The 24,264-nt window shown below is 39.1% G+C and overlaps 2 protein-coding genes across 6 annotated transcripts in view; one reads left to right on the top strand and one right to left on the bottom strand.

The window, feature by feature from the left end:
- Nucleotides 1-24,264, top strand: part of MCM9 (minichromosome maintenance 9 homologous recombination repair factor) — an 80,040-nt gene that overhangs the window by 14,438 nt on the left and 41,338 nt on the right. The window contains exons 6-8 of one of the 3 annotated variants that reach the window (XM_004613990.2): nt 1,427-1,552; nt 2,933-3,052; nt 17,299-17,383. In XM_004613990.2, the coding sequence (XP_004614047.2) occupies nt 1,427-1,552; nt 2,933-3,052; nt 17,299-17,309 (257 nt within the window). In that variant the 3' untranslated portion in view covers nt 17,310-17,383. Of the gene's footprint in view, nt 1-1,426; nt 1,553-2,932; nt 3,053-17,298; nt 17,384-24,264 lie in introns of those variants that run through there. The other 2 variants (XM_055135007.1, XM_055135006.1) reach the window with 2 other exon arrangements.
- ASF1A (anti-silencing function 1A histone chaperone) lies at nt 49-21,193 on the bottom strand. Of its 3 annotated transcripts, none has more exons than XR_008629763.1 (5): nt 20,657-21,193; nt 13,880-13,995; nt 8,765-8,941; nt 7,269-7,542; nt 49-110 (listed from the first exon to the last, which is right to left on the bottom strand). XR_008629763.1 is itself a non-coding variant. In XM_004613989.2 (4 exons), the coding sequence occupies exons 1-4, from the start codon at nt 20,763-20,765 to the stop codon at nt 7,330-7,332; spliced, it is 615 nt and encodes a 204-aa protein (XP_004614046.1). In that variant the 5' UTR covers nt 20,766-21,193; the 3' UTR covers nt 3,108-7,329. The 3 variants fall into 3 exon arrangements, 1 of the variants encoding a protein (XP_004614046.1); XR_008629764.1 differs by having other exon boundaries at nt 79-96; XM_004613989.2 differs by lacking the exon at nt 49-110 and having other exon boundaries at nt 3,108-7,542.

Genomic DNA, 24,264 nt, shown 5'->3' with positions numbered 1-24,264 from the left:
CATATCAACCTTTTGATTCATAGTTTTTATTTAGAAATCCCAAATGTGAAGTGAAATTTTCAAATGTCTATTCCCGTTCTTCCTTGGAGGCATCTTCTGTGAAAAATAAACTGAAGCCAATAACAAATTACTTTGAATAAATTTCACCTGATACCTAATACGTACATTCCTTATTCTTAAATCACATGCTGAAGTAGACAAATATCTCATAAAATAAGGTTCTCATCTATCTATATATAGGTGGTTTGCTTATTTTTTTTTCCTTTGCTTGTGCATTTAGCACAGTGTAGTGGTTTCTGATCATTTTTGTTTTGTTTTTTTCCTGTCACAAATGGAAATGCTCAAGGCTAATTCCTGACTCTGCACTTAAGAATCACTCCTGGCGAGCACTAGAGACCATGTAGGGTTCCAGGGATCAAACCAGGTCAGCACAGCAAGTGCTCAAGGATCACTCCCATCACTGCTGAGGGAAATATATGGGGCCTCAGGGGTCAAACCTATGCTGACTGCATGCATGGCGAGTGCCCTTCCCGCTGTACTAGCTCTCCAGCCCCAAAGAAGTTTTGTTCATTGAGGTAACAATTAAGGACCAAGGAACAAGGGTGGGTTACTAGACGGTAGCCACATTACCGGTACAGTCTAAAACTAGAATCTTGAAAGAGAGAGATAAGTAAAGCAGTATTCATTCTGGTGGATTCTCTTCCAAGATATAGCCACAGGTGCTTCTATTACAACAATCCAAGAAACTGAATCAACTTCAGGCAAATTTATGAGGACAGGCCCTGTTTTGGGGGCACACCTGACAGTGCTCAGGGCTTACTCCTGGCTCTCTGCTTGTGATGCCAGGGGCACAACAAATGGCGCAGGGAATCAAACCTGGCTCAGCCAAACGCAAGGCCAGTGCCTAATCAACTATATTACCCCTCCTGCCCAGCATGGGGCCTAAGCGAGCCCCTAGTTTCAGTTACTGGCATGCACTCCCATCCTCCATGCACCACCATAAAAGAAAAGGATTTGCTGATTGCTTTAGCCCCGCCCATTGTTTGAGAACAAGTTCCTGTTATTTAAGCAGAGTGGTAATCTTATTGAAATTGCTGCACAGAATACACAGCTGGCAGTAAAACAGAATATGTTGAGTTGAAGGAAGAAATTTTTTTTTTGTCCTTTCCACAGTATGATAGATTTACTGAAATATGCTGGTAGCAATCAAGAATAAAAAGCAAACCTTTCATCTCACAATATCAATAACAAAGAACTTTTAGGACCAAAGTTAATTCACTCCTTTTAGTCATTTGGAAATGATTATCCTCTTGATCATTTTAGGTGGTGTCTTTAGAGGAAGATGACCAGTTAGGATAGGAAATAAAATTTTAGTTAGGAGTTCGTGAAAATTGATGGGGATTTCTGATGTTTCTGCTTTTCCTAGGAAGGAACGAGATACTGGCCAGCTTGTGCCCTCAAGTTTTTGGCATGTATCTAGTAAAGCTTGCCGTGGCCATGGTGCTGGCTGGTGGGATTCAAAGAACTGATGCTACAGGAACACGAATCAGAGGTTAGTATTTATCTTACACTTGATAAGAAATAGAAATAGTAACATAAAAAATTACTTAAGGGGTGGGAGAGATAGTACAGTGTACAGGGCGCTTGCCTTACACATGGCTGGTCCAGGTTTCTAAAACTAAGTATATTTTTGCTTAGCCATATAATGTGAAGATTTCATTATAGATAAAATCTTCACATTTCATTACTATGCTATTGGATTTCCAGTCTCTTCAGTGTAAAAGATTGAAAATTAGTGGTTTTTATTGTCTCCATCTCAGCATTCTCAGACTTCTGCTCCTAGTCATCTGCCTGCTGATTCTCCTCCTGCTGGTAGGTAGCAAGTGCACCATCTGTTATGAGGTGCTGCCATCAGAAATACATGCACGCAAAGATGATTCAAGCAAAGTGTGCAGTTTCCAAATGAAGAAAACAGGTAGCATACTTAAATCTGGGGCCTGAGAAATAGTACTGGGGTTAAAGCACTTTTTTTGCACGTGGACAAACCGGGTTCTATTCCCTGCACCACATGTCCCTCAAGCACTGTCAGAAGTATCCAGTGGAAACTGCCAGATCTGGTCCAAACCTTCCAAAAATTACCCAGATCAGTATAAAGTAGGTTTATTATGGCCCTTGTCTAGGCAGTGTGAGGGCCAGAACAGGGGTGAAAGCAAAAGATGAACATGGTATTACCATATACCACATTGTTATAGGAACTCAAAATAAAGAACAGAATAGCAAATTTAGTAAGATCGTGTATTTTTTATCTTACTCAAATACTGTTTTTAAGGCACTCTGCTCAATGTTGAAGTTAAGAGTATCTTATATATTTACAAAATGAACAAATATCAATGAAATTTGATCGTGAGACAAAACATATCACAGCATATTCCTATGTTCATGTAATATCTGAATGCTAAGATATTTGACTAAGATTTGTATAAAAAGGATTTTTACTGTTGGAATATGAGTTACTTAATATTTAGTCCCAAACACTAAAATATAGAAGACTGAATCATAATAATTTGGTTTAAAATGAAACAAAATCAAGCTTTATCAGCCAAAAATTATAGCTTTTTTCTTTCCTTTTTTAATTGATTTTGGAGCCACACCTGGCTCTGCTCGGGGCCTATTCTTACGGTATTTCTCCAGCTCAGAATTTAGATTTTAAAATGTGAAATTCAGAAATCAGTTAATGATCATGATTTATGATTTTCTAGTTACATTCTTCCTGAATTACCTGATGTAAAAGTATATGGCAAAAAAGCATTATATAAAATCAAAGCTGTATTCCAAGTGGATTCAGCTTAGAATTTTTTTCTTTTTAATTCGTTATATTTATCTATGTGTCTTTTCAGAGAAAATTACAACTTCCCATATTTAACATTTCTAGGTGAATCTCATCTTTTACTGGTTGGGGATCCTGGCACAGGAAAATCTCAGTTTCTCAAATATGCTGCAAAAATTACACCAAGATCTGTGCTTACAACAGGAATTGGATCTACTAGTGCAGGTAGTTTATTCAAGTTTCACTTAATTTAACCTTAACCTTGCTACAGAAGCTAACACAAATGTTTTTTTTCTTATAAAATTACCTGTACTATGATATTTCTAGGTAATTTTGACCTGTTGCTAAAAATTGAGGGACATGTACAACATTACTTTTATAACTCCAAGAAGTATTCATAAAGTTATAAAATGTGTTAAAAAATATGTATCTCTTTGATAGTTGCATCTTAGTTTTAAATGCTCCCGCTTGATGTTGTCATTCTCTAGGTATTAGATTAGTTTCCTATATTATGCAGGACAAAGTTTGCATCTCATCACATTTTATGAATACCTACTAAATTCTGTTCAGAGATTCTAGATAATAGAAATTAACTTCATAAGAGTAGACAGAAAGTAGAGAGCTAAAGCATTTCCATTATAGATCTCAAAAGTAGCCACTGCTTCTACTAAAAATTCTTAGAAAATTTTTCTATTTGAAATGCATAGTTCCTTTTCATGTATAGCTTAATTCATATACTGTTAGGATTCTTCAAGTACATTTAAAGGCCTCTGCAAATAAGAATTCAAGGGGGTAGATAGTACAGCATGTAGGATGCTTGCCTTGTTTTGGCTGAGCTGAGTTGGATCCCCATGACGTGAGCCCACCAGGAGTAACCCTTAAGCACTGCCAGATATAGCCCCAAAACAAAACAAAAAAAGAATGCTAAGAATTTCTACTGACTGTAGGAAAAAGAATTTTTAAAATATTTTGTTGCCATTTTGTATTTTACAGATTAGATTAGGGAAATATTTGTTTGTCTATAATAGATCTTTGGCATCACACATTTCACAAGTGTTAAGTTACTTGGTAAGGAAACCTAATGTGCACAGCCCACACTCAAATTTCTTTTGACAAACTTATTAGCATAAAGCAGCAAATGTCCCACTAGTGTTTCTGTATAGTGAAAACCCCATTCTAAGAGGCTCAGGTTTTTAAACAGAATAATATGTTAGGTTTAAACGAAATCTATGAACCATGAGTTACTCACAGCCTCCGGATACTGGAAGGGAAACAGACGAGAATATATTAAAATAAAATGCTTATGTGCACTTTAAAATCCCTATGCATCAGTATTCTAAGATTTTTGTGTAAAATTATATCAACATAAAACAAAGCTATTCCTTGTGAAATTAAACAGAATGTTTCCTAAGTGAGTCAGGGCTGAAGAGTGTAGCAGGTAGGATGCTTTGCCTTGCATGCGGCCATGTTGGGGCTCAATCCCCAACACTGCATATGGATCAGAGCTCTGCCAGGAGTGATTCCTGAGTGTAGACACAGGTGTAATGCCCAAGTGTAGCCAATGTTGCCCCCAAATAACTGTAGCACTGTCTTTCTGTTGCTCATTGACTTGCTTGAGTGGACACCAGTAACATCTCCATTGTGAGACTTGTTACTGTTTTTGGCATATTGAATATGCCACGTGCAGCTTGCCAGGCTCTGCCATGAGGGCGGGATACTCTTGGTAGCTTGCTGGGCTCTCCAAGAGGAATGGAGGAATTGAACCCAGGCTGGCTGCATGCAAGGCAAATGCCCTACCCACTGTGCCCCAGAACAACAAAAATACAAAACAACAACAAAAAAACCCCAAGAGACAAGTCAAAACTATATTAGAGGCTACTAGTAATTTTAATTGTTTTGAGGTGAATAGCTGCTGACTCCGAGTATCAGTACTTTCCATTTCTTGCTGCCGTCATAACTGAAGCATGAAGGTTTAGACAGAGAAATATAAACTTTGCCTTTTTGCAAAGTGTGTTATCACAATCCATTAGTCATAAAAGTTGAGTCAAAATCAGCACTTTCAAGCTGAAATTCAGTAAGATATCAGAATATATTGCATATAGCAAAATGGGCAATGGTATTGAGTGTGCTATAAAAACTGTATGAAAAACTGTTGACACTTTATAGACTCAGACTTAAAATTTTTAACTACAGATAATAGTAAAGTTTGAGAACTATTCTCATATGCTGAAAACCCAGAGGGTAAAAATACATGGGAAGCCTAGCATTGTATAAAGCTATAAATGCATATATGCTTTTAAGCCTCATTCCCCACATGTATAATTGCTTATCTCTTCAGTAGAACAAGTAATTTAATTATGTTTTATCTTCTTAGGACATAGCTGTGTACTTGTGATCAAAAAGTGGGGGGGGGGCTGAAATAGTACAGCAGGTAGGGCACTTGATTTGTATACAGCTGACTTGGATTCAATCCCCAGCATGTCATATGGTCCCCAGCACCCACCAGGAGTGATCCCTTAAAACAATAGGGAAAAAAAAGAAAACAGGGTACTGTTCTAAAGTTTCTAGCTCTAAGTGAGATAGTGTCTGTTATATGAGGCTACAAATCAAGGAGAGGGTGAAATCTATTAGTATTTTCTTAGTTCCTAATATTTGAATTCTAAATATATTGTCATAAGGTAATTGAAGGTAATTGATTTTAAGGTCAAAACTTGTGAAAACTGATATAAAATCCTAACCTTTTGATGTCAATACAAGCTGATAATCAGAATAAAAACTCATCACTAAATTGCTTTACTTGGTAATTTAGCTTATATATGCTTTATTTCTAATAAGCACAGATCTTGTTCTTATTATATTAATCACTGAATTCTTTGTTGGAAAGTATTACTTTTATTTTCATTTTTAATATTTTAACATTTTTAATTGCAATTAGACAAAAATGAAATTTAACAATCGGAGGTGTTTTAAAGTCTGCAAACTAGCTAGTGGAAATATTTTAATAATCTGGTATATTAAATTTCAGAGTTTAACATTTAGCAAAATTTTGCTTCACAATTTTTTAGAATGACAATATATATATACAACTTTAGAATCCATATTCAAACAAATACCCTTTTCCCTTCCTCAAAATAAAATCTTTAAAAAGTGCAGCATAAAAGTTTTAGCTATAAAGGCACTGCATAACTGCATCATATGGCTAGTCTTGCTTAATAGCAAGAGTAATGAAAATATTCTACACTTAATTTGAGGAAGGACCTAGCTCTGAAAGATAAAGAACCTTTTGGCCCATTTGGTTAATGAATCCTTACCAAGATAGCTTTTCCAGATTTTAAAAAGCTGTCTAGACTGTCTGCCATAAATGTGCCAATCTTACTTTGCAAGGGATATGAAGAGTACTACACGTGTGAAAATATTTCCAAAACAGTCACTTATCTATTATGATTAAGCTAAATATTCTCTTCCAAATCCACTTTTTTAAATGTTAACAACACATGAGATATCAAAAACAATTTTAAAGAGTTCACAGTACTTTCACGAGCCTAGTAAGTCATTAAAGACAAAAGTCATTAAAACTTCCCATGAGGGCGATGGAAAGGGATGCCAGGGGCCACACACAGCAGAGATTGAATTCTAGGGTGTGAGAATGTGTTGCTGGTAAGACCCTGTGGTGAGAGACCACCAGGGCCACCCTGCAGTTCTGGGAGAGGGAATCAGAGGTGATGTGGTGCTGGGGATCAAACCAGGGTCAGGAACATGAAAAGCATGCACCCTAACCCAGAAATAATTTTTATACCATTTTTAAACCATTTTATACCATTTTTAAACAGTTTTAGCTTTCTTGGCATTTTAAATTATGATGTTCTGATTTGTTATAAGAGCAAAGCCAGGAGACTCTTTAAGCCAAATTGAATATTGAGTAAAATTATGTGAATGCTGATAGCCACAAGAGGCCTCTTGGTGATCTAGAAAATCAAGTCCTAAAGTTCTTGGCAGCAGTTGACTTCAAAATCCCTTTTTTAAGGAGTTGGGGGGGGGGGTAAGAATGCTGGTGGGGGGACAACAGAATGTTCCCCTTTAAAAAGGAAGCCAACTGTTGTGTTATCACAGATACATTTTAAGTGAATTGGGTTCTTTCAAAGGTTCGTAAAATATTGGTCCAAAGATTATTGTCCAAGAGGCAAGACATCTTTATATCCTGGTCTGATTTCACATTTTTCTTTGTAAGTGCTTTAATTACATATAAAGGAGAAGAAAATAATATATATGTTTTAATCAGAGTAGTTTCAGAACAAATAAAATAACACATTAGAGAAAAAAAATTACTTAAAAATAGTTGTATTTATATTCCACAATTTGCTCAAATACTGGTTTTCTTATAAACTTTCTACAGGATGTCTTTAAACAAATTCTTCACATTGTATCTTGGCTATATACTTACGGAATTTCAGGGAAATAGTTCTGTTTTATACGTTAATTTGTACTAAAGGGATGGCAGTTGGTCACATGCAGTCCATATGGGATTCTAACATGACATTTAGTGAGTTTTCTGATGTGGACCATCCCTTTGATGCTGAAGGTAATGCATCTGTTGAAAGAAGTGATTGTAGATTTGGATTACTGCTCTCCGCATCTTCCAGTTTTTCTGTATTATCTTCCCAATTGATGTGGAATCTTGTGACTCTGGGATTAGATGCCAAAATATTCCTTTGAAGCTGGAGGAAGAAGGAAATATGTAAGTGGTAAATACTAGGAAAATCAGATCAAAATATACAATCGAGGTGCTTAATAATATGATTCTCCAATATTAGTACTGTGAGAGCTAAATTCACAAAGTTATAGTAAATCAAAAAGCCCCTAATTGTAATGAAGTCTTATTATAACATAGTAGGACTACAGCAAAGTAGCCTAATGAAAAATAGATATGAAGAACTCTCTCAAAATTTCTTTTCCCTAAAAAGGAGAAAATACCTACAGTTTGAAGGTGAATGTTTTGAGGGGGATGCTTTATTTGATAAGTTAGTTTGTTATTTAGCTTGGGCTAGTGTCTTTCTAATAATATTAAAAAAAAACATTTAAGTTTTCCCAAATACAATCTCTCATGTTATTGGCTTTCTATTTTAATTTTGGCTCATTCTTACCAAAAAAGCACTATGAACTTTTTCTTTTTTTCTATAGAAGGAATTCTATAGATAATATGTCGGATCAGTGCAAGATCTCACACCAACAAAATAATTCCAGGAAAAAGCAACATTCCAGCCTTATCAGAAAGGAGAATATTCCATTCTCTCCCATTTAATTTTTCTTATAAGGTCAGAAAGATAAGATGTCATGCGTGATCTCACAGATTACAGTTAACTGTTACTGTAATTGACACAGATCACCAGTTAATTGTTACTGTTCCCACCATAAAGTCAAAAAATACAAGGTATTTTTGAGAAACAGAAACACACATTTCAGCTCAATCAGAATTTGTTTTCTATCTCAAAAATATGTAAGCACTTTAGTTTAACCTCTGAGAAACACAGATTAAATAAGAGCAATTAGATGTTCTGAGATAACAATGTTCAAATAAAAACAAAACTTCCACAATTCTTGGAAGAACTAGAGACAAAAGCAAGTCCTAATGGTAGAAACAAATAATTGATAATATGATATATGGGAAATGCTATAGTCAGAGACAGAGGTCTATGTTTCTTATAGAATGAAATTTCACTTTTCTAAATCATCTCAAGGAACTCAAGCAACATCAACAAACTCATTTGGGGGTAGGGTATGGCACCCACAGCAATAGAACAATGATTATGAGTAATAACATAATTACAAATGTAGTTTGCTCTATTACTCAAATTTCTTATCTGACTATCACCCTCATTGTGCACTATTTTTCCATTGCTCAAAAATTGTATAGTAAAAGTGGAGAAAATAGAACATTACCTTAGAGAAGTCTGGTTTTACTGGAGGATTTTCTCTTAACTCTGTCTCAGTATATTCATTATTTACATAATAGCCAACTCTAATAAATTCTTGACCCCGATAGGTACACGTAATTAGCACAACTGTAACACCTACTGCATCTGCATCTGGAATGAGTCCTGGATTAGGCGCATCAGCCTGGAGTAATTTAAAAAGAAAAGAAAACACAAAAGGCTGTTAACTACAAGTAAGATCCAAGATTTAGTTATTTTGAGCAGCAGCAATTGAGGGGGGGCACAGTAACAAAACTTGAAATCATAGTGGGAAAGCAAGATGTTCACTTTTGAGATGGATGTATATAAAAAATTCAGTTAATACACCTACCTAAAATATACCTAATGAGTTTGGGACACTTAAAAGCATCACTACTCTTTTATTTTAGGCCACACCTGGAGATACTCAGGGCTTACTCTGAACTCTGTACACAAGAATCATTCCTGGCAAAGTTCCAGGCCATAGGATGTACCAAGGGCGGAACCTGGGTCAGCCACATGTAAAGCAAGCACCATACCTGCTGTACTATCACTCCAGCCAATAGCAGACTACTTCTGGAGGAAAATCTGGATCCAGTGTATTGTAGTTCATGAGGCATTACATAGTAATTATAAAGTCTTTATAAGATATATAAAATAAAGCCTTTATAAGATAAAACATATTTAAATCCTCTGCTAACACTTCTAGTTATAATTTTCAGACCCAGATTATTTTCTTTATGCAGCCTATTGGCAGGAAATATTATCCCAGTTTTTCAACTCTACTCAGAACATATATTCTCACACTTACCCTCACAGATTTAAAAGTAATTTAAAAGTAAATTAGGTAAAACTGAAATAGAGATAAGCTATCTAGCAGATTTTTGAAGCGTCAATTCTCAGTTGTTTGAATAATGTACGAAACTACATTGTATTGTTTAAACCACACAGACTGGGCTGGGAGTTAGTTCAGAGTGATAGAGACAGCTTTGCATGTGGGGCACCAGGGGTCAATTCCTGGAACTGCATGGTCTTCCAAGTACCATTGGAAACCACCACCAGAAACCAAGCTGGGAATAGTCCCTGATAAGACACCAGATAGGGCCCCCAAGCAGAAACCACACATGTTATGGAAGTTCAATGAAGGTAGAGACTGCTTTAAATTTACAAATGTCATCAATGATCTTATTTTGAATCAAGCTTCTGTAAGCTAAATCTTGGAAGAAGACAAGTGACACAAATGAGCTAGGAAGCGAAGAGCATGAGCAAAGGTTCCAATTCTGTCCATAGAATGCTGTGCAGGTTAAGAAAACTGGATGAAATGACTCAGACTGAAAAATGAACAGTGATGGTAAGGCATCTGAGCTCCACTGAGGCAGCCATTCTGAGTGCTAAATGGATGTCAGCAGATTAGTTTACTGTTGCCAGGAGACTAGGAAACAGATTCCTGGACCTGCATGAATACTTCAACCAATTACTTTGCTTGGGAATAATTGGTATTCTCAATTAGACCATTTCAGACTCCTACTGTTCCTACTATATGCCTACTGTGGAGTGGCATAAAATAACCTCCCAGTCATCCAAGCCAAAGCTCTGCATCCTCCCGTATCTTCCACACCTAGTCAATTAGTCTCAACATTGTTTATCTCTGAAGGCTGAAACTGGGCGATACTGCTAAAACTTTCTAACAGGTCTTGCCCAGCTCTAGCAAATTACTTGTATTTCTGCCAGCAATAGACAGTTAAACATTACTTTTTTTCACCAGGTTTTTTCAACTCCATTTCTGTTCCTTAGTTTACCCTGGTCTCATTTTTAAAACAATTCTCTTATAGGATTTTTGACAATTTGTTCCACATCAGCATCTCTAATCACAACTCATCTAATTCCACATTTCTTACTCTTCTTCTAGAATTACATAGGTCCTTTAAAATGTAGTGATAATCCTTTATGTATCTTTGCCTTTTATCTTCTGTTTGCTTCTCCTGAAGGATCTATTCCTAATATTCTGAAAATTTCAACTCTTTAAGCTTTCCTCATATGCATACTTTTCAGTAAAGCCCCTTCTAATTCAAAGGCAGGATTAATGGCACATGCTTGAACATTCATTACTTGACATAAATTCTCTACTAATGTATGCCCAATAATTTAAATGTTTACCCATTAGTTTTTCTAGAAGTTCTAAACTTTACCCTGGGTCTGATCAATTCATCTTTATGACCTCATGCCTGTTATAATGCTAGGTATATATCATATACTTAATATTTTTATATCCATTCATAATTCATTTCTGCCCTAAAGGGATTTTGATTTCTTTGGAGAAATTGCAGAATGGGAACTGAGGCCTATCCTAGAAAATATGCTGTTTATCTTAGAGGTCCTTTGCACCATTCCCTAGAAGGGTTCAGTTTACTTTCACAACACTCAAAATTCCTATTTTGTTGGAAATGGCTAGATGAGAGAAATATAAGCAGTTTAGTATCACTATAGGAAGTTTCTGTCATAATGTGTTACATCTCGTTATCAAACTGGTTCTAGGTAAATGTTCTAAGACCTTCCAAAGAATTTAGCTTAAACATGCACTGACACAAAGTAAAATTAGAAAATCACTAGAAAGACTTGAACAAATTTTTCCTACAACACTATTCAAAAGCTTACTAATGTTCTTAACATTATAAACATAGCACTTATTTGCAAGTTTTTATTGTTGCATAAAAAAGGTGCATTATTACAAAACAAAGCAAGTTTCACAGATTTGTGGGTAAGCAAATATTGCTCCTTTAATTTCAAGAAGCAAAGAAAATTAAAAACTTAGTTCTAATTATAGAAATAGAGCATTATTTGTCAGTCATTGTAATTAACTGCTTTATTTCTCACTTAATCCTCTTAACACTCTTATGAGACAGGATATTATCCACATTTTATTGATGATTGTAGTAAGTCATGAATTCTGAGTCATGAATGGCTAATAAACAGTGGAGTGGGATTTGAACCAGATCTGTTGGAGTACCTGTATCTTTTACCAAGGTTATATTTAAATTCACTTTCAATATGCTTGAGCCCTTGAGTTAATACATATGAGGTTAAGCATCTGTTTGTTTAATAAATTATTTGTTCCTGTTTTATTTTTGTTTGGCGGTCACACTCAGTGGTGCTCAGGGGACCATACGCGATGCCAGGGATTAAACCTTCATTTAAGGCCAATGCTTTACCTGTGCTATTGCTCCAGCTCTTATTGTTTTTAAGTTAAAGCAAAACACTTAAGCTGAGAGACGAAGGTTCTTCTTATTTTTAGGCCACACATGGTGGTCATCAGGGGTCACTACTCCTGATTAAGTGATGCCATCTGGTGCCAGTGATCAAACTGGGTTAAGAACAAGATTCTAAATTCTATAGAAGAGGGAAAGGTAACAGCTCTAAAGACACCATATGTTTGAGTAATTCTTAGCCCATATTTACTAGTGAGAAGACATGATGAGATGTCTTCATGTCAAAGATGAGAAGAAATGAATATTTTTCTGTTTGAGGATTTTTCAGTAGGCTTATTTGATGGGACTCTTTTGGAAAAGAATTACTTGGAATATATATGTATATTTTAAATCTATGTATTATTTGGACTAATATAAATATCTCCTAATAATCATCTATCAATGTGAAGTGATTGGATAGTTTCATACAAAATTTAACGTGTATTAAAAGAATTTATCATCTTGTTTTTGGGTAACATTCAGCTATGCTCAGGACTTCTAGCTCTGTGCTCTGGGGTCAAGCAACCACATGTACTACATGGTTCCCAGAGCAGCACCCAGGAGCAATCCCCCCACCCCCTACAGTGCTGGGAGTAGTCCCTGAGTACCACCAGCTGTGGCCCAACATCCCCCCATCCAACTGAAAAAAAATGTTAGTTTACATGCTTTAGTAGTATAGCTACTAGACTTCAATTCTTATTACCAAATCTCTCACATATCTAATTGATAAAAATACCTGTGAACCCATCACTGAATGATGATTAGAAGGGAATCGATTTTTTATCATCATCACTACTCATCGCTGAAACAAAATCAAAAATGAATACTACTAATTATACCAATTATGTTTTTAATTTGTGCTCTGGACTGCTAAGCAGACATTCAAAAAGTCTTGACACCGGAAACTATTCATAGAAACAACATAAGATTAACTACCCAGGGATGCCTCAACAGATTTGTCTACCGTATGTTGTGCAAACTCTGAGGCAATAAAACTCACATGAAGTAACAAAGATCACATTAATATATCTCAGAACACAAAACCAAGAAGTGGCATTTCTTTAAGACAAAGGGATTCTAAAATATCATAGACCCATATAGAGTAAATGCAACAAAAGCAAAATGAATTAACCCCCCCCCAAAAAAAAAACGGGAAAACAAAACAACTATGGGATCCAATTTATTTAAACATGCTTGATGGGGTATGGGGAGAACCTGGAGATATTGTGGAGGGAGACACTGGTGTTAAGATTGGTGTTGGAACATGATACACTTGAAACTCAACTATGAATAACTTTGTAAATCTCAGTGACCTAATATTTTTTTAAAAACTGGGCTGGAATGATAACACATCAGGTAGGGTGTTTGCCTTGCACGTGGCCGACCTGGGTTATATTTCCAGCATCCCATATGGTCTCCTAAGCACCGCCGGGTGTGAACCAAAAAGATATATATATATATATATATATATATATATATATATATATGTGTGTGTGTGTGTGTGTGTGTGTGTGTGTGTGTATATACACACACACACATATATTGCGCTGTTTAAGCACTGTCATCTCATTGTTCATTGATTTGCTCGAGCAGGCACCAGTAACGTGTCCATTGTGAGACTTGTTACTGTTTTTGGCATATTGAATATGCCCACAGGTAGCTTGCCAGGCTCTCCAAGAGGGACAGAGGAATCAAACCCTGGTCCTACCCACTGTGCTATCGCTCCAGTCCATATACATATATATGTGTGTGTGTGTGTGTGTGTGTGTGTATATTAAACTAAATGTAAAAAATTAGTTTAAAAATAAAACATACTTGGCATAAATATTTGGCATAATATTTAGCAAAAATAATCTTACCTGAAATACAAACATATGCCTTCCCGCAGGTACAGGACCCACTAAAACAGAGTCTAAAACTTGATCGTATTCTTCACTTTCTGCAGAGCCCACATAGATAATTTTCCATTCCAAGTCTAGGGTTAAAAACCAAAACAGTATTTCATATTTAGCAATAACATCAAAGATTATTCATGTTCATTTAATCATTTATGGCTGCTAAAGGTGACTTCTCATAGCAGAAAACCCAGAAAGGAACTGAACCGTCCCTTATAAAATTCTTATGTTTCATACTCTTTCTCAAAATTTTATTTTATAAAGCAATGCTGCTTTATAAAACATGATCAAAAACATGGGAAATATTACAGCCTCATTGTAGGTTTCATTGGCAGAGCAAGTGATCTGTAACATACTCAGTAAATACCAATAACATTCATCTATAACTTTCCCCTCATTCATTTGACTACTGAGTTCTTCCCTTTTCGTATATAATCTCTGACAACCTACTTTAGAAGAAACCTTCTTCCCCCCAATACTATTATCCACTCAAGAGCACCAAAGTAGAAAAATAAATGGTTCAGAAGGGCATTTAGATCAACAACTGTTACAGGTGTTTTTCAGGGTATCTTTTACTTTTTTTTTTCTTTGGTTTTGGGCCGCACTGGTGATGCTAAGGCTTACTCCTGGTCTGCACTCAAGAATCACTTCTGGTGGGCTAAGGGAATTATATGTGGTGCTGGGATCGAACCCGAGTCTGCAGCATGCATGGCAAGGGCCCTACCCACTATACAATCTCTCCAGCTCCTCATATTTAAATTAGGAAGAGGAAATTAAATGGAGAGCGCCTTTCTGGGCATTTATGGGCTGGCAGTTCAATGCAAGTGCCCAAGGATGCAGTGCTGCAGCATCAGGGATTATGTGGGATACCCTGGCAGTGTTTGGAAGCTTCCATGGCTGCACCTGGATGTGCTCAGGGGATTATGGTGCCAGGGATCAAACAGGTCAGCTGGATTCAAGGCATGTGCTTTAATCCCCATACTACCTCTCCACCCCCTAAATCCCAACTCCATAAACTGTGGGCCATCTTTTAAAACCTTTGTTTAAAATGACTTTATGATTTGTTATCAGTAAGTGTTTGATTTGTATACACCTGTTTTATATACCTATCTATATGCCCAGGCTCTTGTAAAGACTTTTTATAAAAAGGGACAGAATAGAAAAACTTTAAGCCCTGCCTTGCATCACCTGATTTGGGGGAAGGGGGGAAAAAAAGGCAATGTATTTAAACTAGGGACCATTTGGCCACCCTATGAAGCCCCAGGATATTTCAAGGGGGCCAAACAAATTATGTAAATGAGGGGCCAAGGCATGAGATAGGCCAGAGTAGTGAAACAGGGCAGAAGGGTTTTCTCCACCGCCGCCCCCCCCCCAAAAAAAAGAAAATTAAATTGGATGGGGGCCACAGTTGAAAAAGGATTTCAGAACACTGCAAGACTGAATGCTTGACATGCTCAAGAAGGAAGGAGACCAGGTCTAGTATAGAAAAATGAGCAAAGGAGAGACTAGGGGTGAGAAATGGTCAGATCATGGTTTTGAAAGCCATCATAAAGTCTTGATTTGCACTGTGTAGCAGGGAATGCTACTGGAGGAGGTTCAGTTGAATTAGGGTAACATGATCTGGCTTTCATTCTGAAAGAATCATTTTGGCTGCTGTATTCAATGTATATAGACTGGCAGAAAACAGAAGAAAAATTCACACATCCAAAAGAACAAAAGCAACCGCTGTTGGAGAGGATGTGGGGAGAAAGGGACCCTTCTACACTGCTGGTGGGAATGCCGGCTAGTTCAGCCCTTTTGGAAAACAGTATGGACGATTCTCAAAAAACTAGAGGTTGAGCTCCCATTTGACCCAGCAATACCACTGCTGGGAATATATCCCAGAAAAGCCAAAAAGTATAGTCGAAGTGACATATGCACTTATATGTTCACCGCAGCACTGTTTACAATAGCCAGAATCTGGAAAAAACCCGAGTGCCCTAGAACAGATGACTGGTTGAAGAAACTCTGGTACATCTATACAATGGAATACTATGCAGCTGTTAGAAAAAATGAGGTCATGACGTTTGCATATAAGTGGATCAGCATGGAAAGTATCATGCTAAGTGAAATGAGTCAGAAAGAGAGAGACAGACATAGAAAGATTGCACTCATCTGTGGAATATAGAATAATAGACTATAAGACTAACGCCCAAGAATAGTAGAAATAAGTACCAGGAGGTTGTCTCCATGGCTTGGAGGCTGGTCTCTCATTCTGGGTAACTCAGAGAAGGGACCTCCAAGTAAAATGTGGTTGGAGGTCATGTGGGGGAAGGGTGATGCGGGCCGAATACAGACTAGAGACTGAACACAATGGCCACTCAACACCTTTATTGCAAACCACAACACCTAATCAGAGAGAGAGAACAAAAGGGAAGACCCTGCCATAGTGGCAGTGTGGGGTGGGGGGAGACGGGCCTGGGGAGGGTGGGAGGGATGTTGGGTTTACTGGTGGTGGAGAATGGGCACTGGTGAAGGGATGGGTTATCGAACTTTGTATGGGGGAAACATGAGCACAAAAATGTATAAATCTGTAACTGTACCCTCACGTTGACTCTCTAATTAAAAATTAAAAAAGTTGGAAATAAGAGAACCAATAAAAGTGGGCTAAAGAGGGCAAGAAATATAGCACATGCATGCCCTGCACACATCCAACTCGGGTTCGATCCCCAGAACTGTATCTGGTCCCTGTCAGGAGTGATCCTGAGCTGAGTCTGGACTAAGCACTAAGCCCCCCCTCCCACCCAAAAGTAGGTTAAAAAACTAGTGGCCAACAAGGTAGATAACCCAATCAAGACAAAATATTTCTAAAAGGATGCTAGATCCTTTTAGATCCAATTTAGTAAAGCTACTAAATTGACCAGATGAGAAAACTAGTAAATCATCACATGGACATTTCTGAAATATTTTGACCATATCCTATGTATTTGTAACGACCAGTAGTGCACTTGGGTTCCCAATTGATATAAATGAAATTGACATTGGTGGTCTGAAAAGAACAGCAATGACTTATAAATGAACTTGTATAAAATATCTGTTCTGAGCTTTGATTTTAATGTGTCACACCTGTTTGAGCTTTATGGCATAGATTAGATCATACCTATTATGCAAACAAATTAAAGCTGTATAAGAGGCCTTTCCCAAAGTGCATGATAATACCTCTCAGAAAGAACTGAACAATGTAGAAGTGGGTAGATGCAATTGGGCTGGGTAATTTTTTAAAAAACCAGGGCTACAGGCCAAATAAATTCGGGAGCTTCTAAGTAACCTACCGAGTAAATCAAAGAATCAGATACCAAACTCTTTCCCAAAAACATTAATTAAACAAATACTTCCCTTTTCAGCTCTAAAATAAATGGCTGAAAAAGAACTTAATTGAAAGCTGGATGGGGGCACGGAGTAATTTCTGAGGCCAAGAGAAGATAATTTAGCCCTAAGGAGTACAGGTGGTAACTCGCTGATTACCTGTACTTTTTTTAATTCTTGTGAATGCTTACACTCGTTACAAGTTTAAAATGATCAGTACTTATTTGTAAATTAACATCAGTGGTCTCTGCTTTAAAATCAGCTTTCATTTTGTTGCACCCTGCATTAAAAGGTAGAAAGGAGAGCATCAAATGCTTTACCAAAGTTTTCAGTTAAAGGAGCCTATTCATTTACTTAAAAAGTTGACTAATTGTTTCATTTAATCATGGTAATCTTAGTTTAGGAATATCTGCTTTTGTAGTGGGAGTTAGCAGTCACTAAAGGAAAAGTTTAATTACACTAATTGAGAAGACTTGTGGTGTATAGCGTGTAGTCTTGAGAATTAGAGCAGGCCTCAAGTTTGAATGCATGATGCATCCACTAAGTGCATTCTGGTACACTCTAAGTATGCAAGTGATATTCGCTATAATTACTGATGTTGATTAAAAATGGCTCTATCCAATAGAGAAACAGAATCTGATTTGCTACCCATTAGATCAAACAGATCCACACCAAATAACTGGGTCTCGTATGTCCCAGGAAAGTCTCTGAAATCAAGATTGCTGTCCTACCACTGATGTTTTGTACTATAAAACGCTCAATCATCTTAACAGCAAATACTCAATTTTTTTTTTTCTTTTTGGGTCACACCTGGCGATGCACAGGGGTCACTCCTGGCTTTGCACTCAGAAATTACCCCTGGCCGTGCTCAGGGGACCATATGGGATGCTGGGATTTGAACCCAGGTCGGCTGCGTGCAAGGCAAACGACCTACCCGCTGTGCTATCTCTCCAGCCCCAAATACTCAAAAATTTTAAGCAAAACTTCAGGGCAGCTTTTCAAAGGAAAATGAAAAAGTGGCGTTTACTGACAAGTCAAACATGCAAAAAAAATTCTGTCTTGGATTTAAGAAAAAAGTATGAATTTAATTTCAGTAACAGATTTCAAGTACTGTAGCGTGAAAGTATGGAACCTATACAAAGCCCTTTGCTAAAGTAAGCCTCTAGGTGGAGTACACAAACATGGCACCTTTTTGCTTCAAAGATTCCTTTGCAGCTCAGTATGACTCAGCTTAAACTTTTTCTAAAAAATACTAAATAGATGTCCAGCATAGGTCCCTGGGAAGGAAGGCGTATAAATAATAGGTATATGTTTGACATTGGTACTGTGAAAATTCTGATGAATCAGCTGGGTTGTGACAGATCTCAGTTAAAATTGGAACATCCTGCTTCCAAAAATGGCGGGTTTCAACCAACCAATTTCAAAGCCTTATTGACAGCAATTGGCTCCTAAAATGGAAGATGTCATGATATATGTGTAATTTGAAGAATACCTAAAACACAAGTCTAAGGTAGAATGAATTAATGATTTATCTTGCATTTGTCCATATTTCATATGGATAATAGTTGGGAATAAAAAATGGAAAACTGGAAAAATTAAGATACGTTGGGGAAAAAGGGCCAAATTTAAGATTTGGTTAAATGTAGCCAAATTTGGCTAAATGTAGCTAAAACGCTTAGTTAATATTATGAAAATAACCAAATATTTTGTTCTTAAATTTGATCTTTAGATAAACAGCTTGAATATTAATGTAACAATTCCCTTTTATTACCAAAGATCCATTTTAGAAATTAATGAATAAGATTTTTAAAATGTATTCTGTGTGCAATATATGTACATATTGCACAAACACTTTAATATATATTGTATAAACAGCGAGAAAGAGCACAAATGATTGAAAGTACAAGCTTGTTACTTTACTAGTCTGTACAACTTCTTAAAAGTTTATTGCAGCGAACATTCGCTTTTATTATTTAAAAGTTAACTATAAATTATTTTAATAGCTAAGTCTATTAAATACATTTTTAGAGACTTGAAACTAATTTTTAAAGTGAAAACACTTCACCTGTCATGAGTAACATAATCTAAATACATTTCGTTAAATGTACTAGTAAGGCCACAGAATTGTGTCTCTTATTGTAAAATTATCCTTGATGAAGTTTAACTTTCCTTCAAATTTTAGAACCATCAATATGTAAAAAAATCTAAAAAAAAAAGATGGCAAGTTTCAGCTTTCTAAGCATTTCTTACTGCACATCCTCAAATTAAAAATATTTCTCTTTGAAAACCTTAAAAACGTACGAAAAAAATTAGTAAACTGCTCGCATTGCCATCAGGACTTGACCTTTTCTTTCCCAGCCCACTGGTACTCGGGGTGTTCGGCTGTGGAGTTATTTTAGTAAGATTTCAACGCGTTCCTGGAGTCTTCTTTCAGAGTGCTCACTTAGAAGCCAGTGATTAAAATCCTGGAAATCATTTAATACCATTACTTATTCCTGCTCTTGGGTTAAATATAACTTTCTAGCTCAGCAACATTTCCCTTCCTGAGAGGAGAGGGGAGGTTTCGATCGCGAAGGGAAAGGCGGCGTCCGTGCACGCCGGTGGGGCGAACCTGCGCTCCCGCATCCCCGGGCGCCGGGAGCATCCCGGGCGCGGCCGGGCAGCAGCGTCGGCCCCGGGGAATCGCGGTGCCCGGCCCGCGGCGGGCGCGGAGGGGCCGGGACTGCGCCCGCCTCTCCCGCTGGTTGGTCGAAGGAGCCAGAAATCCGCGCGAGGCAGCCTCGCTCACTTCCCCCCCGGCGGCGAGGCACGGCCAGCCCCGGAGAGTGCGCGAACTCCAGCGGCTGCTCGGGGAAATGGGTCTGGCCGGGCGCGGGCAGGAAGGTGGGCAGGCGGGGCGCCGTCACCCGCGGAGAGGAGGCGGCGTGACGCCGGGGTCGGTGGCCCAATTCTCGACTCGCTCGGTAAGATGGCTCCAAGGCTGACTGGCCGGCGGCGGCCACACGCTGCCCTCCCGGAGCCCGAGGATCCCCGCCCGCTCCCCGGAGGCCGTTGGCGGCGTGGGGCCAGCCCGGCGCGACCCCCGCCCGGCGCCGCGGGGCTGGAGCGGCGGGTCTCCCCGCACGGCCCGCCCGCCAGACAAAGCTGACAACATGGCTACCTCCGCTCGAACAAGTTCCTCGCAAGTTGAGCCGCCGCAGGCGCCCCCGGCCGCGGCCGAACGCCGCGCGCGCCTCGGCGCAGTCGTCCATCAACTTCAAGTTTCCCTCCGCAGCGCCGAGCCCGCAGCCCGCTCGGCGCCGAGCCCCGGCCGCCCGCACGAGGCCGGGCCCGGGAAACTTTCAACGTCTGCAGCCCGCAACTGACAGCCCGGCGGCGGGCGAGCGCTCGACTCACCTTCAGACAGGTCCTCGATGCACTCGAAGGTGATCTCGAACTGGAACGGGTTGTAGAAAGGAGAAGGGTTATCCAGCACCACTACATTGTTCACCTGAACCTTTGCCATATTTTGAAAAAAAAAAAAAAAAAAACGAAAACAAAAAAAAGCCCCACACAAACAATGGGAGCGAGGGCTTGTTGCGGCACAATAAAGTCCAGCGCGCGGCCGCTCGGGAAAGCGCAAGACCCCCGCCCCGGCGACGGCCCGACGTCGTGCAGCGGCGACTTGAGAAACTTTTTTTTTTTCCTTCCCCTCTTTTTATTTACACGGGAACACTCCACAGTGTTTTTGCAGCTTTCCTATTTCACTAAACTACAGCCCATTCTGCTCTGATAACTAGCAGCGTTGCCCGCGATTGGCTGCACCCGAGCTCTGACCCTCCTCCTCCAGTGAGGTCCTCGGCGGCGAGCAAGATGGGCTCCCGCTCCCGGAATGGACTCGGAAACTTTAACTGCGGCTCCACCTGCTGGTGTGGATTAGGACAAAGGCGGAGAACAAAGTGAGTGGAATACGGGCTGGGAGGCCCGCGCGGAGGCCGTCGCCGCCGCCGGCGGGGGGAGGGGTCGGCGCAGGCCCCGCCCCCCGGCCCGGCGGCTCCCGCGCCTCACGTCGGGCGTGGCCGGGGCGGGGCGGAGGAGGTGTGAGCGCGGGCCGCGGGTGGGAGGCGTGGCCGCGGCGGGAGGGCGCGATTCCGGGCGGCCCCCGCCCTCCGGCTTGCTTCTTGGGTTTTTTTTGTTTGTTTGTTTGTTTGTTTGGGGGCCTTTTTTTTTTTTATAAGCTTCTTTTATCATCTGTCCAACGGTTATGCGGGTTTTTTTAAAAAAAATTTTAACTGAATCTAGTAGATTCAATTAGCTGCCTGCACTCTGGTTCGGCTGTGTACCGGTACTAACTGGAATGAGAGGTTGCAGTGGAAATAAATTTCAATTTATAGACCGATGCCAGCTTGAAAGAGCAAAGCCATTTTGGAAATCTCGTTCTTGGCCAACATCTGCGTCTGGGTACGACAGCGCCGTTAGATACTCAAAATGAAGGGGGAATAGATGCTTTTTTTTCACGCACTTCGATTGGAAAAATCTTTATAGGTACTACTGGAACTATACCTGGATAGTCTTCCTCCCATTTCAACTTGGAAACCCCTAGAATATAAGAAAGATTACTTAGAGACGTGATCGGTAACGCCCCAGGTTTTTGCCATTTGGTGGGCATAGCGGAAGATGAAAGGAGAAAATGGAAGTGTCAGACCAAAGGGCAATAGATGATGAGATGAAGGGGGAAGGAGTGTAGAGGACACAAGGGGCATACCAAAACCTTTGATTTTTCAAAAATATGACCCAAACTGTTTGTAAATTTAAAAAGAGCTGTCGGGAAAGAGCTTTTAACAAAATTGTGGCACCACAAATAAGTTCTGAGGAATCTTTGCTTGCTTGAAAACCGATTCAGGTCTGAATTAAGAAAATGGATCCATTCGTGCTGTTGATTTTCACTGTGGGGAAAGAGCTTTTAGCAAATTTGTGAGTTTATTGAACTATTTAAATTCTAAAATTTGTGTCCCTCCCCCCCCAAGTTCTGTGAATGAAACCAAGAAAGTTGTCTGATTGGGGAGAAATGTACACCCCCCCCCAAAAAAAGAGAGACGTATCATTTATGCTGAAAGGATTTTCCTAGCATAGTGCCTGGAATCCTAATTTGTCTTTCTTTGGACATTGTTCATACTTAAGTGGGCTGCTCTTAATCATCCTTTCTTTATCTGCTGGTCCTTTGAAAGTTAATGGGCTGTAGTTTGTGTTAATTAAGGCAAATCCAAATGTCAGCCACCAGTGGTAAGCTCAGGTTGCAAGATATTAAACAGTCTAATAGGACATAGCAGAGACGGTTTTCATAAGCCCAGATATTTGTGTGCATTAAAGTGTTATTAGTCATGGAGATGATAAGATAGTACAGCAGGTAAGGTTCTTGCTTTTCTGGCAGTCAACCTCTATTTGATCCCCCAGCACCTCCAGGTGTAATCTCTGAGCATAGCCTAGAGTGAGCGAAGCAGGGTATGCCCCCAAACCCAAAATAAATAAAGTGTTAATCATTTGTGGTGATAAGCACAGATAAATTATATGCGCTGTTGGCCCTTATAGTGATGGGCCTAATTACAAAAAATAAAATGTAAATTGCTACAGACTATGTGACACAGGATATATAAATGACCAGTTGAAGATTAAAACATGATGCCCTTGAGAATTCCGTATATAGTTTTCTGATTATTTGATTATTTCAGGTACCCTTTTATTGGATGGGGGGTCCCAGTTCGTGTTGAAGGAACTTGGGGCCCACTCCCAGTTCAATGTGAAGCCAGTGATACTAGACCACCTTGACAGTACTCTGGGGCCTCACCGGCACACCAGGCTGGGGAGCCTCTAGAGCTACACAAGGTGATACTTGGGAGGATATATATATATATATACACATATATATGGATATATATATGAAATGGGAGGATATATACACACACATATATACATACATATGTGTGTATGTATGTATACATATATATACACACACACATATATAATTTATGTGATACTATGGATTTAATCCAGGTCCATGCTGAAGACTCACTAACCCCTAAATATCTCCCAGGTTTTATTGTATGCCCTCTTATTCCATTATAAAGGTGTCATCATAAACTTAGTAAAATGAAGGTCATTTTGCCTTTTGCCCTTAAATATGTCATTATAGAGTGAATCTTGTCATAAAATTTGGTTTGGGTAGATATGTAATCTCGAGGACTGTGAAGGTCTACCTGCATACAACAGTATGCAGATTTGGCTTCTTTGAAATGTTTTGTTTAGGCATGCTTGCTTTTTTCAAGCCCATGTTACCTCTTGAGCACATATCTTTCTTTGTCTTTCCCCCACGTTTTCCCCGCTTTGGAGAAGCCCGTGTTCTCTGTTGAACATGTGCCTCTCCCTTTTCTTCTCCCCACATTCCCATCTCTCTAAATTTCTTTTAGTAAAAACTATTTTGCTTCACGATAAAAAGAAGAGGAAAAATGTTTTGTTTAGCATGTCGTATACAACAGTACTTGAGAAGCTCTGATAGTTCATTGGAAGTAAGATTTGGTGCCAGGCCTGTCATAACTGCTTCTCCATCTTAGGACTTTTGCCCTTCAGAAACATTAGAAGAGCCTTTGGTAGTTGGAGAGATAGTACAGTGGGTAGGGTGCTTACTTTGCACACAGCTAGCCAGGCTTCTATCCCTGGCATTGCCCATGGTCGCCAAGCCTGTCATGAGTGATTCCTGAGTGAAGAGCCAGGAAATTCAGAGCATGGCTTTGTGTGGTCCCAAAACCAAAAGAAAACGAGCCCTTGAGTGCTCTTCCCAATTGTTTCCTCCCTAATAACAACACTCTATAGGAAAAGATTCCTCAGATGTGCTTTGTCATATTTCTAAGTTAATTTGTATGCCAAATGTGAAAGATGCTATGAAAGTTTCCAGTTTCAGAGGCAATGTATAGAATATATTTCTGAACAAACTTTTGGTGATTCTCAGACAACTCAGCATATTTCAAAAT

Source organism: Sorex araneus, chromosome 4 (assembly GCF_027595985.1).
Source record: "Sorex araneus isolate mSorAra2 chromosome 4, mSorAra2.pri, whole genome shotgun sequence".
NCBI lineage: Eukaryota > Metazoa > Chordata > Mammalia > Eulipotyphla > Soricidae > Sorex > Sorex araneus.
The sequence above is the reverse complement of the archived record's forward strand: the minus strand, read 5'-3'. Positions and strand labels throughout refer to the sequence as shown.

Coding starts and splice junctions, on each gene's coding strand:
- ASF1A (XM_004613989.2), bottom strand. CDS start 20,765: ATGGCAAAGGTTCAGGTGAACAATGTAGTGGTGCTGGATAACCCTTCT. Junction 13,996..20,656: donor CATCGAGGACCTGTCTGAAG/GTGAGTCGAGCG, acceptor TTTTAACCCTAG/ACTTGGAATGGAAAATTATC. Junction 7,543..8,764: donor TAAAACCAGACTTCTCTAAG/GTAATGTTCTAT, acceptor TTCTTCCTCCAG/CTTCAAAGGAATATTTTGGC.